Source organism: Oreochromis aureus, linkage group 22 (assembly GCF_013358895.1).
Source record: "Oreochromis aureus strain Israel breed Guangdong linkage group 22, ZZ_aureus, whole genome shotgun sequence".
NCBI lineage: Eukaryota > Metazoa > Chordata > Actinopteri > Cichliformes > Cichlidae > Oreochromis > Oreochromis aureus.
In genome coordinates, this window is record NC_052962.1 from 16,152,038 (window position 1) to 16,168,978 (window position 16,941).

General features: G+C 39.9%; 1 protein-coding gene across 7 annotated transcripts in view; it reads right to left on the reverse strand.

Annotated features, from left to right (window-relative positions):
• The window catches only part of ppp1r9a (protein phosphatase 1, regulatory subunit 9A), a 55,487-nt gene that overhangs the window by 15,667 nt on the left and 22,879 nt on the right, over window positions 1–16,941 (reverse strand). For 5 of the 7 annotated variants that reach the window (XM_039605874.1, XM_039605873.1, XM_039605877.1 and 2 more), the window contains exons 5-9: window positions 12,088–12,192; window positions 7,777–7,912; window positions 3,885–4,037; window positions 940–993; window positions 23–252 (exon numbers count right to left, since the gene is read on the reverse strand). In XM_039605874.1, the coding sequence (XP_039461808.1) occupies window positions 23–252; window positions 940–993; window positions 3,885–4,037; window positions 7,777–7,912; window positions 12,088–12,192 (678 nt within the window). The remainder of the gene's footprint in view (window positions 1–22; window positions 253–939; window positions 994–3,884; window positions 4,038–7,776; window positions 7,913–12,087; window positions 12,193–16,941) is intronic. The other 2 variants (XM_039605875.1, XM_039605880.1) reach the window with 1 other exon arrangement.

Sequence of the window (16,941 nt, forward strand, 5' to 3'; positions counted from 1 at the left end):
AGTTTAACCAGAGTTCACTCACTTCTGCTGGAAGTCTTTGATGAGCTTCTTGGCTTTGTTGTACTTCTTCTCCAGAGCCTGGTACTGGGCCTGGGCCTCCTTCAGGTGTTCATTGACAGTGTGGCAGAGCGTCTGCGCCTCGATCCAGTAGCTCTCCAGCTTCAACATCCTTTCCTTGTTCTCCTCGATGCTGGCCTTCAGCTGGCTCTTCTCCTTCTCCCAGCGCTGCTTTTCCCGCTCCACTGACGCCAGCTGCAGGCAAAATCAGCATTGTCCAATAATGTCCAACAGTACATATACAACATATTACAGATATACACATACCAAAGGAGATCAGAAAAAAACAGGGACTTTTAACAGGATATGTAACCAATATTGAGTAAGAAGTTATAGACTTTTTTTTAATTGTTAAAAAACGAACTTTTTAGACGTTTTAGAGTCTCAAAGTTAAGACAAAATCAAACCTACAGTTATAAAATCAGCAAGCAAAAGCTAATAAAACCTCCTTTTCGGAGCAAAGTCTGTATTAAGAGTACATATTGCATCACAAGGAACATTGTTACTGTCATGAAAAAAGCTTTATAGGCATCACTTTGATCATACTGCATATGAATAATACACCATTATTTATATGTATGCAGGCTCAAATGCATTCACAGAGACCCTGACAACACTGAGTGCTTCATACAAAGAGACAATACTATGTTCAATTTTTATACAAAGTGTATTTAAAGTATTTTAGCTGTGGATTGTTTCTGTAAAGTATCTATCGCTTATAACACCAAAGATTATCTCCCAAACATTTCCACCCAAGCTTGAACCGCTGCTCACCGGCTATCCTGACCCCAGTCCCAAATTGATTTAAAAATCATGTGAACACTGACAAAATGCACCCACAACCAGTCCCCTGATTGCCCACAGACGGTTTTAATCCCTTACCTTGTTTTTCAGTTTCTGGATCTCGGCCTCGGTCACCGTGTGCTTGATTTGGAGCTGTTGGTAGCAGAGGAGGAGAAAAAAAGAAAACAGGAGAGAAAAGAGAGGGCGGTCAATAATCAAATGGATGGCTGAGCAGGCTCTCTGTGCCGTCGATACAGCGTGACGGACAGAGGCAGCCGACTCTGTCCTCCCCTTGACAGCGTCCCAGCTCCAGCACTGACATGCACTCTCAGAGGAGAGGCAAGGAAAGCTGAGGGATGCATGAATTGCTAAGTAGTTTAAAGAAGCCATAAAGGAAAAAAAAATCATACATTTTCTAACATGAAATAAAGTTTTGCATTTTTAATGCAATGTTAAAACTCTTTAAAAAATCTAAGAAACTTTGGTGTTAGTTAGAGGTACAAGTTTATATGGGTGGTCCATTAAAGGCAGACAGGAAGTTAGATAATGACTGAGCAGACATAAACAGGAGAAGAGGAGATGCAGAGAGAGAGAGCAGGATATGGAAACAAGTGAAGGCTCTGAGGGAAAAGTAAAGGCGTGACACACAGAGCTCTGGCAGAGCTTTTTACAGTACAAATACTTTTTTCTAATTACTCCTTCTCCTGAAAAATTCTTCTTTCATTAGGTCTGAAAGCAAATATCAATTTTTCATGTGTATATACTGAAAAAGGGTTTCTTTGTTGCAATCATTCACTATCTCTGTATGAGCTGATGTACCTCCAGCAGCCGAATTGAGTTACAAAATCAACAGTTCTGCTTCTGTTTAAAAATTCACTTTAAAGTTTACCAAAAGTTACTGTGAAGTTTCAGTAGCGTAAGTTAAAAAGTTTTCACACAACTTCAAATAATTTTGGTAGAATCACATCAGGATATTTTTCACACTTCTCCTTTCTCACATGTCGCACACAGCGGGAAGTAGTTGGCAGTGCTGGAAATACTCTGTGAGGCTGAGGCGAGGGAGCTGCCTGGATAGGAGGCAGTGCATGATGCACACTCACTAGTAGTGAATGCAAGAGGATATGAGCTGTTCTCTTCACACGTCAGCGCAATCCAACATCACACAGCCTATTTATTAGGAGACTGACAGGTTTAAAAAGACCAGCTAATGTTCAGAAGTCTGTGTTCGACGTGTGTTCTTAAACGCATGGCTACTGTGTAACTCCAAGAAAACTTCAGGGCTCTGGTGCATGTGCAAAAATGGCAAAAGGTAGTTTTGTAGCTTTCGAGGTTCCAATCTTTTTGGTGCTTTGCTGCTTCTGCATAACATCTTCTAACAACTTCTAGAAATCCTCGGATCCTAACTAGTGAGTCTGAATAAAGCTCAGTGATGCAGCAAGTCTAAGAGTGAACAAAGGAAAAGAAATGACTGACTAAAGTGGGTACATGTTGGGATAATGACTGTGTTAGACCTGCAGAGCGTTACATTTTTGCAGAGCTTTCATTTTCTAATATAAAGAGTCATCCTCCCCTTTTTTTTAAAGAGGTTTGACTCAAACTGGGGGAGAATATTTGGCTGTGTCTACAAATCAGTGGACATCTGATAGATAATTCACTTATAGCTCACACTGGAGTAAAATTAGGACAGTAACTTCCTTGAGACCAAAAAAAACTTGCAAGTAGTTTGCGGAGGGTGAGCGTGCAACATGGTCATCCTCTGTGGATCACAAAGCGAATACACTGCAGTCGGACTCTGACTGACTGCAGTCACTCTCAGATGAGACAAAATTGGTAAAGGTTTAAAAATAATTGCTGCCCAAATTATAAATACAGATTTACAATGTGAGTCAATCTATGCAGATGAGCACAAGCCACCTGCGACAGGGGACTTGAACCAGCTGGTTGCATTCTCGTTATATTCTTGTATAAAAGCAAGGCTGCTGTGCAGCTACCTCACTACGCCACTGTTGGTGGAGGAAGTCCTCAACCTCTGTCAGCAGACCGACTGTTTCTTATCATAATTTTTTGTCATCATTAAAGTCACAGCTGACTGCAGATGGTTGCAGACCCGGGACCGTTTTAAAGCAACGCCTGCACAAGTTTGGTCGTGCCATTTTTTTGTAGCATAATTATTAATCATTGCTGTTTCAAACAACATCTTGTATCGTCACATTTTCTCTCTGTCATTTACAAAAGCCAACTGGTTCCCTAAAAGACACCAAAAACAGAGAGGCGTTTAAGAATGAAATGGAAAAGCTGAACTATGGGAGAGGTGAAGAAGCAGAGAAAATGACAAAATAGAGTAAAAGCACACACCCTGAGCCCAGGGATTACATTATATTTTCACTCGATATCCACTGCAGTGCCTGCAGTGTAGCTGGAGCCATTTGTTAAATGTGTCATACAGCAATTGTGGAAGGCCGGTGGTGCCACAGCGCTGATGTTAACGGTCTTGGAGTACGAGATCGATATTACCAGCTTTTTAGCAGCATTAAAGCATAAATGAGTTAACTGTCAGTAAATTTACGTTCTGTTTCATTGCTGTAATCTTCAAAGTGAGTTCACTGTTAGCGAAGGTAGCAGAGGTTCAACAAAGAGAGCTTCTATTCTGAGGAACCCAGTGTGTGAAGCGCTGCCAAGATCTGGTTCAAAACCAGCTTTATGGTGTTCACTTTCATTCTTATTCTGGGGGTTTCGACTAAAAACACAGGCAATTAGGTGTAATAAGGACTTACATCACTTTGTATTCACACCTCTAATCATTCAGATTAGCAATTAGGGAGGGTAAGCGGATCGCAGATCTTAACAAAAGCATAGTTTTGCCAAGTTAAGCAGAGGCTCTATTGTGTTTGTCTCTTCTGTTGTTAAATTTAATTACCTTTTTTCAGTAGCTAAGCAATTCTGGTGGCTTTGCGGGTGTATTTGCAATGTACGCTTCAAACCACTGACAGAGAAAAATGCTGTAGGCTCCCATCAGTTATGTAATCAGCAGCGTTTCAGGTTACCTCTCTGAACTTCTGGTAGAGTTTAGTGGCATCCAGCTCCGACGGAGACAAGATATCCTCCGTCTCCGGTAAGTCAAACACTTCGATGCTCTTCTCTCCTCCAGCCACTGTTGTTCCTGCCTCCTCTTCGTCTGTGGCGTATTCTCCCGTCTGCTTTAGGAGGAAATGTAAAATCACACGCGGAGACAATTATCTGCATGAATATTTAAAACAGAGTACAAAATATAAATCCAAGTAGCACACACACTATTTTTTAATCTTTACTGTAAAGCACACATGGTTAATATTATCACATTTATGAAGAATAAATAGAAGCAACCAAGGTTGGTTTTCAGTCTGTCTGTCATTCATTTTTAAATGACAGAGGTTTTATATTAGTAAAGGGTCCCCGGGGTCTTGTAAAAGTGACATTTATTTGCGTGCTGTCATCACAAGTCTGCAGGCACAGCAGGAAAGAGCCAGCAGAACTTCTACCAACTTTAGTCTATGTTGATATCTATACAAACTCGCACAAAACCAGTGAAATGTGTGACAGATGTCACTTTAAGTACACTGCCAACACAGCAGTGGTATCTGAGGTGAAATGACTAACTGAACAGGCAATTAGCCACTCCTACAGTGAAGCCAATACAGCTATTAGCATTCACCCTCCAGTGAGAAGTTAACAGGCTGCAGAATAGCCTAAACAGACAAAACAGATAACCTGTCAGGCTCCAACTGTGACATTTAATTATCCAAGGCTGTAATCATGTTGGAGGGGATACATCCCCCCTTGTATTCAACTATGATCAAATTGCCCCTGCCAGTAATTTCTGCAGACAGCAGTTGCTTTTATTTACTTTCCTTTTCATTACAAGTAGAAGACACATGACACCCAAGCCTAGATTGGGTCTCGCCAGCAATGCTCTTGTGGTTTCAGCCTTGTATTTGTCACCTTTTACATCCTTTCCATCTTCTTCATCTGACTACCCGAAACTCTTAAGCATGTTGTTGCAGCCGTCCTCGCTTCACCTGCTACTTTACATAAGTAATGCTATTTTAATGCTGCCGGTTACATAAGATTTAGGTAACCTTGCCTAAACTTTGTGTGAAATAAATCAGTTTGACAGCCTGGTGAGCTGAAATTATAATTTCTTTAAAAGTAAGCCATCAGATAAGTTATGCTGACAAAATCTGTCACTTTTTGGGGTTTGTTTTTTTCAAAAATTACTCACCATCTTGCCTCAAGTGCAACAAGGTCACATGTCAAAACTAGTGAGGTATGAGCATCCAGCGGGGCTAATTCTACGACTGAGAAGGCCGAGGTTTCTCAGAAATAAAGAGACTAATGAAAGTCACCGGAAACAACTTATTACTGCAGCTTTTAGTAGTACTTAAATGAAAAATATTTTGTGTTTTGACATTTATGTAGGCCATTACACTGCATGTATTCAAGGCAGCTTTTCTCTTCTCTGATGCCCAAAACACTGTATAATGAGTATTGGCAAAGACCATTAAGCACTGGGCCCAAATGGATTTGTTGATTCAGTCTTTGGCTGATGACCAACAGACTCGAACACTTCCAGTGAAGCTGCTCCATGAAAACATCTGCAGCTTACTTTTACCATCATACACCTACCCCCTGTAAATTTGCTTTCTCATCAGTGCATCTCACAAATACATTTTATAATCTCCATATGATTCATAAATGATAAAGAGACGGGCTTGATATGCAACAATTAGCTTATACTTGGAGTTTCCATCATCAGTCGTCTAATGAAATACAGAAAACATTTGTACACTTGTCTTTGTGCCTGCGCTCCACATGCACACGTACACACTTCTGTGCCTCTGCTCTCATCTCCACTCATTACTGTGCCCTACATCTTCTCCTCATCTTTCCCTGCACATCCCTCCAACTATCTCCCAGATAGCAGGCTCAGGCCTGATTCAGTCACATGCATCGCAATCGAATGGTCCCATTTCCATAACAGGCCCGGTTGTTAAAACAGTACCATCTACATACGTTAAGCTACCATTTACAGATGGTGGAGTTGACCATTAAATACACAGGAGCACCGTCATCATCACAGTATAACTTCCTCCTGCTGAATGTATAAAGAAAATCCTTTTTGAGGGTGCCCAGCATGTGATGCACCTTTGACTGGAAGCAGTTTTGACAGATACAGGAAATCTTTCATGCCTCACACCACGACGTCTGTATTTATTTTATTTAGATTTTTACTCATTAAGCTTAACCTATTATATATTTAATTGAACTCCATCTTTAGCACAATTTTGTAGACTTATTATTACTTTATTAAATTATTGCTTTATTTTATTATTATTGCTATTCTATTATTTTTTCATTATTAATGTATTGTATTTATAATACTAAGCTCTTCTACTTTATATGTTGTGTTTAATTTTTTGGCTGCTGTAACAGTAATCCTCCAGCTCCACCCTTATTATTATTTTTGTTTTAGCACATACCACTATACTGTTAATTTTGATAACTGAATTATTTGTCCTTCTGTCACTATTATTAGTAATATTTATTATGTTGAACATGACAAAGATTGCATGAGATTATTTAGAGGACCAAAGGTTGAATATAAGACTTGTGTGCTATGCTTCCATTTAACTGTTAACAGATGGGCATGCATGTGTCTGCTGCATGTCTGTTGTTAAATGATGGAGCACTCCTCCTTCCTCTTGGGATCCGATTCTAAGCGCCAATAAAGAGCTGAAGACTCTGTTGCAGCCCTCAGACTGAGAAATAACTCCCACCCACCCAATGACTCTTTCTAATATTTATAAAGATATTAATATTGATGAGCTCTTTTTACTGCCACGCGCATCTTTGTAATCCTTTTGTAACCGTTTACCCTATCAGCAGCAAGTTATGGATGCCTTAGCGCTCCACAGAGGCTGATTTTGATTCATTTTACAGCAGGCTCTAATGTATGTATGGATTAACAAATTTAATATAATCACCATTCTTATGTTTATATGTCCATGTGGGGATCTGTGAGGGAAAAAAAAAGCCCTTAAAGTGTTTATTTTCTTTTTCAATATTGAAATCTTATATTACATTTGAGCCTTAACACTCTGTAGGAGCTTAGGCAGTGCTGACATGTAGTATCAGCATTCAGAGCCTGGAAAAGAGTTTCTTAAGCATGAAGAGTGCTCTCAATCCACCGTCTGCAGGGAAATGAAAAGCTTCAAAGAGCACTGATGAAAACAGTGAAAGATGTCTGGTAGTGTTTGTCTGCATGTAGATCTACGCATGAGTGCGGCTGTTCCTGTGTATGTAAGTGAGGAAACACTTGGTATTGATTTATGTTACTACACTGTGTTATGTCTTGTGTATACACAGTGTCAGAGTGTCTACATGGTGAACACACACACACACACACACACACACAAAGATATGAAGGCCCCTGAGCTCAGTGTCTGGTGGATTAAACAAGCAAGTAAGCAGCAGAATCAGAGAAAGAAATGCTGAGTGATGCTTTCGAGGACCGACTCTCACATGGCATCCTCTTAGTATGTGTGGCTGAGAGAGAGAGGCTGTTTTGTGTGCCAGCATCAAAGCCTACTGTCACTCAGTTTTATGAAGCTAATAAGCTATAACTTCCAGCCCATTGGAAGGAGAAAGGAGCTTATTTGCATTAAGTGACAACCAGAAGCCTCATTTTCTCACTACGGTGTCATGCAGAGAAATGTGTTAGCAAATGAACCTCAAATACATGCAGATATAATGAGATTTATTAAGATGATGTTCCTCATATTAAGAGGCTGGCATCTTACCCTAGCTGCACCTTTGCATATTCAGACTATCATTCACAAAGTCTCAAATGCACCGTAGAGGACACCCAGGGAAGTGGCCAGGGTTGCGTATGGTCATTACCTCATCATCATCGGCATCATAGTGGGCGTACTGCTGCTCTAGTAGTTCTCTCTGTCTCCTTTCCTGCTCCAGGGTCTGCTGGATGAGCGTGGCCACCTCACTCTGCTGACCTGGACGCTCCCGGCCGATCACAAACCTGTGACAACAAGAGGCACTGTTGACCTACAGACACAGAGGCGGCCAGCACGGGATTGCACAACATGACAGTAGAGCCTAAAAGACATAGGATTGATATTTGGTGATTTAAAAATGCTGATATTCCGATATGTCGGCCGATGTTTTTTTCTGTCACACACACAGATTTCCCTAACATTTGTTATGTTTATTTACTCGTTTATGTTCTCCCTAAGCCTGGATCACATTGTTGCGTCTTTAGCATTTAAAACACAGCAGGGAAGTTGCAGCGCGCCCTCTGGTGGACAAACAATGAAACATCAAAACTCATAACATGTTTGAAGGGTGTCTCGTCTTTTTGTACTTACTAAATATTAACAGATTGGCAAGCAACTAATGGACCGATATCGGCCGGCTTTAGTTACCGCATGACTATTTGAATTTGTTAAATAATTTATCTCGTAATTACAAGTATGAAAATTATAATTACAAAACCATAACCTTTCACACTGTGAGTTATCAGATTTATTTTCTTTAGAAACTCGACATAAAGGGGTTAATCGTAAATGTAGCATCTGACAAAAACTAATATTTTTAATTTTTAATATTTTAAAGGTTTTGATATTTGTCTAACACTTGGTTTATACTTCATCTACATCATAACCTACAATGTAACTACAAACCTCTCTGGAACTTATGATTTAACCTAATGATGTAACCTGACGTGCACCTTTTTACAAAATAATACAGAAGAGGAAAACAACTTTAAATTAATTTTTTGATCATCTTTCTTTTTGTGATGTGTATTTATGCAAAGAAATGAACACAGAGAGCAAAACAGAGGCCCACAGCCACATAGCAATGGCAGCGATATGTGCTGACGTAGTGGGCAGGGCTGGGAGACAGGACACGCATAATAATGTGAGGCGACAGTCAGCTCGGCCAGGCAGCCTGTTATTAGGCTGGCAGCGAACTAAACAGAGAAGACCAGCAGTTACGCATACAAACAAACACAGAAAATATCACATTAAAATACAGCTAAAGATGCAGATGATGACAAAGAGCAAGAGATAAAGATTGCTTATAGATTTGTGTTTGTCTATATTACAGGGAGAGGGAGCACAGAGTACAAATTAGAGCTACAAATAAGGGGATAACAAAGCAAAAAGATGCTCCTCTCTCTCATCACGCTTCTGCTCAAAATGTAAAAACTTACAGCAAATAATAGTTCTGCAACTCCAAAGAAAATTTATAACGCAATCACCAATTTATTCTCCTCGTAACACCAACGAAGCCGAGCAATCAAGTAAGGGGATTTCTGTGGCTCACCCAGCAGGGTCCCTGTAACTATGTGTATGTGTGAGCGTGGCCCGAGCTATTGTGTGTGTGTGCGTGAGAGAGAGGGAGAAGAAAACAGAAAAAGAGAGCGAGAGTGGATCGGAGATGGGGTCTAATCAAGTGAATTCATCTCCCGAGAGCTCTTTTATATATTTCTAAAGGGGATGTAGAGAAGGCCTTACGCTCCAGCAGAGAGGCGTATTTGATCTACATGTGAAGGAACAGCTGAGGGCCAGGACACACAGTAAGTAGAAAAAGAAAGGAGGGTTGGGGGGGTTAAGCTAAGTACTCTACTGGAGGAAGCCTTTGGACAGCAGGGAGGTCTGAAGAGTAGCTGACCTGAAAAGAGCCTTTCCCCTCACGCATGGGGAGCCTGTCGTAGTTTCTCCTTAAGATCTGGGACTGCCACACAGGATGCTGTGCAGGATCAGCTCAGCTGCAGACACCACTGATTTATTCCATTTACTCCAATTAATAGAGACATGGCAAGGATGCAGAAAGTGATGCTCGGAGAAGCAATGCAGGACACACGTCTTGAGCATTAGGCAGCACTGGGTTGACAGCCGTTTGAGGATGTCAGCACAGGTTCACACATACCAGATATGACTGGTCAGCCGTGTTGGAGACATGCTATCTAATGTATCTACTGCAAGTTTTTGTTAAACTCTAATTTGAGTTCAATTTAGAGCACGATTAAGACTGATAGTGGAATGCAAAAAATACACTTACTCAAGTACGGCACTTAAGTATAACTATGATGTGTATTTACTTTGATTAAATACTTTGAAATGTTTCTTTTTACTTCTGCTCCACTAAAGTTTGGGGGCAGTTACTGTACTTATATTACCATTATTTTAAAGCTTTAGTTACTCATTATTTTGCAGAATATTAACATTAAATATAAATGTACTGATAAATTATGATATCTCATTACAGAATTAGACCCACAGCAAAGTATAAAGCAACTACATTAGCTCAAGATGCATTATTAAAGTGATGTACTCTAAAACAATAAATCAACAGATACACTCCAGAAACAGAAGATATGACCGCTTAATGAGCTATGGATGAAAGGCACAGATAGTATGATACATTTTTACTTTTATTTAAGGAGTATTTTGTGTACTTGACTTCTTCTTGTAGAAAATGTTTACACTGTAACATTTCCACTTTTACTCAAATAACGTATTTAAATGCTTCTTCCAAAGCTCTGCAAAACAGTTAATCAATACAAAATGATTACAGAGTCTTGTGTGAAACTAAACTTAACAAAAAATAAGAAAATTTGTGTTTCCTCAACTCGTATTTGTTTGTTGTAACACTGCTTCTTGACAATAATTCTTACACTATTGGAAAGCCTGTTTATTTGCCACAGTTGTAAAGAAAATGCATTTGTGCGTTGTGAAGCAGAGTTGCGTATCAGGGTTGCATAACGCCAAGAATCATTGTTATGACAAAGAAATAATCGATAAAAAACACAGATTTCCTTATTCTTTTTATCTAATGCTATCTATTATGTGCTAAAGCCATTTTCCAATGTTCCATGTCTGTGACGGGATCTTGGTCCCTTCCTTTGGCAGCACGTTTTTAAAAGATCCTGGGATCACCTCTAAACCTGGATGATTTGCTGCTGGAAGCCGGGGTAAATATAGCAAAATGGCAAATGTAGGACAGTTGGCCATAAAACCCCTGGTGATCAGACGGAGTGAGGGAAGGATTTACCGAGGAGGAGCAGGAGGAGGAGGAGGGGGTGGAGTGAGTGAGATGTGATGGATGAAGACTGAAAGAGTGACAGTGAAGAGAGGGCAGGAGGAGTGATAATTTGTTGGAAGAAATAACAGCGATCATTATATTTCCTGTAAACACTGTCAGAGTTTAATGTTCATATACTGGACTACAACATTTATATATCTTACAAGTACTTCAGCATACTTAAGTTTTTAGACTTGTCACAACTATTTATTTGTATTTGCTAGATGGACAGATGATATACGTCGGCGTTTTCAAGGCGCCTCATCTGTACAGCCACATCCTGGAAAATCTCCACTGTCAATATTAGTTCAGCAAACATCATCTGTCCAACACTTTTGATTATTTTGGATATCTCTTTGTTCAGCCGTCAGCTTTTCATCAGACACTGTACTTCCCACACAGCTATCTGTCTTTCCACAGGTGAGTTCAAGCGTAATATGAATATAGATCCATGACAAAGAATGGAGGGCTCTACACCAGCAAGGTCGAGGTCTGAAAATAAACTCGCACACTTCTCCAGAGATGACTGAAGAAGAAATGGTGAAAAAGAGACAGAATGAAAAGAGTGGAGAACATCCTCAATAACACACAATGACAAAAATCCAGAGAGAGAGAAATAAACACTAAAGCATGTCAATAAACAGGAAAGACAAGAGCGAGAATCAACTAAACGCAGCCTTCTCTTTCACATCTGTGAGTACTTCCTCTGCGTCCCAGTGCTCTTAGCAGACCCTGTCAAAAACAGCTCGTCATGTAATGTTAAGGTATTTCTCACTAAGTAGGACTTTTGCACCATGATACCTGGACTTACTGCATTCATACTCTTCCTGCTGCTAGTGAGACCATCACTAAATTTAAAGAACACTTTAGAGCTTTTAGGTAGCTGTAAAATATCTCTGACTGTATAACAGTAGTCGGGGATTTTGGAGCTGACAGCGGCTTGACACACTTTCCTGAAATCCTGCTGTACTGTTACAGCTCGTTTTCACAATTCAACTCTCAAAATTTGAATTCTAATGGAGTTATCACTCCAGCATTACTATGTCCTGTTCCCAATACTTTTTGCATTAGACTGCATTATAGTTTATGGTTGCATGTGTGTATTACCGGACAACTCCTGATGTGTTCCTGAGGACTGAGGCAGCAAAGCTCTGAGTGACGCCCACCAAACTGGTCCCATCCACCTCCACGATCTGGTCATTAACTTTGATTCTGGCAAACACAAGAAGAAGAATATTTCAACACTTAAGATAAGATAGTAATAAACATACAATTATGTAATAAATGAATAGAATAGAATAGAATAGAATAGAATAGAATAGAATAGAATAGAATAGAATAGCCCTCTATTGTCATTGTACATGTACAATGAAATTATAGGTGCTCCAACACCAAATGTGCAGGAGTAAATAAAAATATATTAATAGTATAGACATCAGGAATAAATGTCTGCGCTTTACTTTTACTGTGCATACATATAAGCTGAAATCTGCATGCACATATGACCTCACGCTGGGCTTCTGCATTAGAAAATGAGTGTTGGTCCAAAGGCTAAAAGATGCATAAAGGCGTAACATTCATGTTCACATCATTTTTAGAACTACAACAGCGGAAAACTTTCTGGGGTCACAAATTTCCAGTGCAATAGCTCCAGACTACTGTGTAACAAGGAGACAGAGGAGATGAGACTCAAAACAAACTATGAGGGCTAATGGGGACATGGACGCCTTTCGCCCTCGGCTACAATACATCCGGTATTTGTGCTCTGCTCTGGACATGACGGGAGGTCGCCTAAGTTCTTGACCTGAAATGAAACTCCTGATAACACTTGAGTATACAGGATTCAGGGGAACTGCGAACAAATTGCTTAAAACACACAGCCTTGTTAAATATTCAATTTAAATTTGCATGAAAATCTGTACTGAAAAAAACGATGCAGAGGGATTTGCAATCTGGATTTTGAATAACTGCTTCAACATATGAATAAAACAAAAACTAGCTCTCATTATTTTCAACAAAACAGTGAATTGTGCTAATAATTAATTGCTGGAAGCCACAACAGACACATTATTCTCTTCTTCAACAGCAATTTGGTTTTTTATTTGGTCCAAAACAGAGTGCAAGAAAGCCCATCTCCTCAATACTTATGAACACAGGCTTGAAAACTTTAAACTTGTACATTTCTCACATTTTTATCAAATAAAATGAGCAGATGAGATGAAGGTCTCTTAACTCGATTCTTCTTGATTTGTATGAATGAACTACCCCCATAGGTTCAATTTAAAAGCAATAAAACTCAAAGATAAAAGAGTTCTCAAGTGATCTACAATTACAATTTCATAAACTGGAGAGAGCCACAGTAGCTAAGACTATTTAACAATGCTCAAAATCACTAGCTACCTACAAATGCATCCTCTGCACTGTTTCCTTTTTATTTAGTGCAACAATAACATCAAAATGAAGAGGTGTTTGATGGCTTCATATAAAACTGCAGCTCCTTCTCCCAGTCTGCTACAACATAACACCAGCTGCCGAGCAGGATTTAGTATGTCTGTGACAGCTGACGCATCAATCACAGATGTCACAGGGATGTATAGAGACACGTGGGCCTGACAGGTAGACAGACAGCAGGCTGGTTGTCTGTCAGCGGTCCAGATGCTTCTCTGACCTTCATAGATGCTACCATCCAAATGTGGCTGTATGTGGTCGAGCCTAGTCGGTATACAACTTCAAAACAAAGGCAGCAGGAAAGACAAAAAACTGCCAACAAAGGACCTTGTCAGTTAATGTACATACACCGAATTACACATCCTATCACCCTCATGTCCCCTATCTCACACACACACACACACAGGCGAGACATCGAGCCACAGCCAAGTAATTCTGTCTGCCTGAGACTGAATGCGCTCCTGCACATTAGACCATTAAGTCAGACTCAGCAAAGACAGAGCCCTGTGGCAGGGAGGGTAATGACTCAAGGAAATCACATTCTGGATAGTGACTCCTCCCTTCTCTCCCTGTGTATATCTGCGTGTGTGTGTGTGCACGAATATGTGTGAGCATGCAAAAATTACTGATTACTTTTTGCCACCATGACACTAACATCTCGAGTGTACAGTTTATTTCTCTAATACTGTGATCGTAGTCTATTATGAAATCCATCACGAGGGCACAGCCAGAACTGCAGATTCACAATAAAGAACAGCTGTGTTTCCATCTCTAATAAAGACACTAATGATGCAATATAATGTTGGAAGCATTTACTCACTTGAAGTATAATAAAAACTTAGTACTTTGGCTTCCTCCCACAGTCTGAGGACATGCGTGTTGGGGTAACTGCTGATTCTAAATTGGCCATAAAGTGCTGTATGTATGGTTAAAATGAAAGTTTGAATGGTCAGTAAGAATAGAAGAGCTTTATATAAATGTGAATACATTACTTAAATATGCACGGCACTCTGGCTGTTTTAAAGCCAGCTGTAAAAAGAAATTCGATTTGTGAATATTTCTTTTTTCCTTTTTCTTTTCTTTTATTCAGTCTTTATATTAAGTGCAGATGTCCATTTCACCACTAAACTACAAATATCACTATGAAACTATTAAACTTCACCAATATCTTCACTTATATTAAGTCAGTTATTGTTAATATTGTTAAGTGTTCTGAGATTTTATGTTTAGGTATTCATGTTAAGCACTTTAAACATGTTTTAACATGCAAAATTTGCATCAATGTCCAGCAGGTAAAGTGGCAAAATATCAACCTAAATGTGTATTTTTGTATTTTATTGTATTTCATTACATGAGTCTGAAGGCAGACTCATGTAAATAAAGAAAAATAACCCCAAAATCTCAAAGCTGAACAGTCCATGAACAACATTTTTGTCATGTAGCGTCTCATCACAAAAACTAGATGCTAAAAATATTCATGAAATAGCAACAGTGGCTGTCCTCACAGCATTCTGCTGTTTAATGATAACCAAATTTGCATTACACAGTATTGCACATGTGTTAATGTTAATTAGCTCTAAAGACAAAGCAGACTTCATTCTTTGGTGACCATAAATACATTTGTCAGTAGGGATGGGTACCGGTGTGGCACCGGTTCTGACATAAACGGCAGTAACCAGATCGAAAAGCAGCACACATTTCGGTGCTTTATTTTGGTGCTTTTTTTTCCTGAGCCAATTCTAGCCAATCATTTTACGTTTCCGAGGATAGTAGGCGGGGCCAGGTACGTACGTTCTCTTAGAGCAGAGCTACAGATTAAAAATGCCCAAGGCGAAGCGATCAAAAGTCTGGCTGTACTTCACAGCAAAAGATGCAAACTCAGCAGCCTGCAACAAGTGCTTTAAGCTGATACTGTGATACTGTCAAAGGAGGTAACACCTCAAATCTGATGAAACACCTGGCGGCGCATAGCGCGTTTTTTAAAGCCGAGAAATGCGCCGTGTTTGATAGCTTGCTGCGAGACCTCACACCGTGCACATCTACTGCGGGTGTGGTGCCTGTTATCGGACCCGGAGTTAGCAACATCCCCCAAAAACCCGAAGAGTAGAGTCCTGGCCTCTAGCCCTGTCAGTGTAGCAGAAATGATGACGGATGATGATGGCAGCAGCAGCCGTTCTTCTCTGCGTGAGTAGCTTCATGTTGTTCGTGTGTAATTAACGTTGAGTACGCTAACCACGTTATTACATTAATGCATGTAAGGTGAACTAGCAAACACCGTCGTAGTTACATGCGGCTGTCTTCTTGTTTGATGGCAGATACTCCTTCACCCTGGCCAAAAGGCTAAAATGACCAAAGAAAAAGTGGAAAACAGCTAAACATGAGAGGTTTTTGGACAAAGTTTGTGTTTTTTCCATTGTTTAAGCACTGCTTCCAGCCAAGAGTGATACCATATATGCCCTATAGCTGCAGAAAAGGCTAACATTGTTATCTTTTACAAAAAACAGCTAAACATGAGAGGTTTTTGGACCAATTTTGTGTTCTCCATTCTTTAAGCACCGGTTTGAGCACCGTTTAAGCACCGGCACCGTTTCAAAAGTACCAGTTTGGCACCGGTATCAGATAAAACCTAAACGATACCCATCCCTATTTGTCAGAATACATCATTTCATGGCAGCTATTAGATTAGAGGTTGGTTTTTATGGTCGCCATGCCTACAACCACGCTGCTAGCATCGCCAAAAATCTAAACAAGCAAACAGAGAAGCACATCTCCTGCATTTTCATTAGCACACTCAGCAGCTTACACGGCATTGTTGTAAAAATGAAACTAAACTAAAAACTTTTTTTCCACTAAAGAGAAAAAAGAAACCGGCTCAACTCTACAGTCACACAAATGTGAACTCGAGCTTCAGCACAGTGTTCCTCTGATCTTTTCAACTTCTCTCACTTCTCCCACTCACCATGGGAAATTAGACTTTTTGGAGTCAGTGAAACTGTCATCTTAGAACAGATCAACTTTTCTCACTTTCGAAGGAGCTGCTTCCTTTCTGCCGCTGCTTTTCTCCGTCGCTCTGCTGGTTACATTTTAACTAATCTCACTGTCATGTTCCTCAAAATTTCTGCCATAAGAATAAATCCCTAGAGGAAACACCTAGTGTAAACAGCCCTGCTGCATTAGGGTTGGTTTCTATGAAGAGCTCACTAGCTTCAAACTGCATTGTGAGGAGCAGTTTTTAAATCTGTTTATGGGGAACCTGAACCACACAAACAAACTAATAGGTGGAAGGTGACAGCTCAAGAGGCCAGTCTGTCAGCTGAGGAGCTGTCATCTCCTCCATCTCTGACTCATTGCTAACTCTGCACTGTTTACACTTTTCATAATGCACAAAAACACATAATGCAATACTGTAAATCATCCAGGGACATAAATAGAAACTTTAGATAGAGACTTTAAAAATCAGCGCTTTTTCTCTGCAGAGTTTCTCTGCAGAGAAAAAGAAATATAATTTAATGT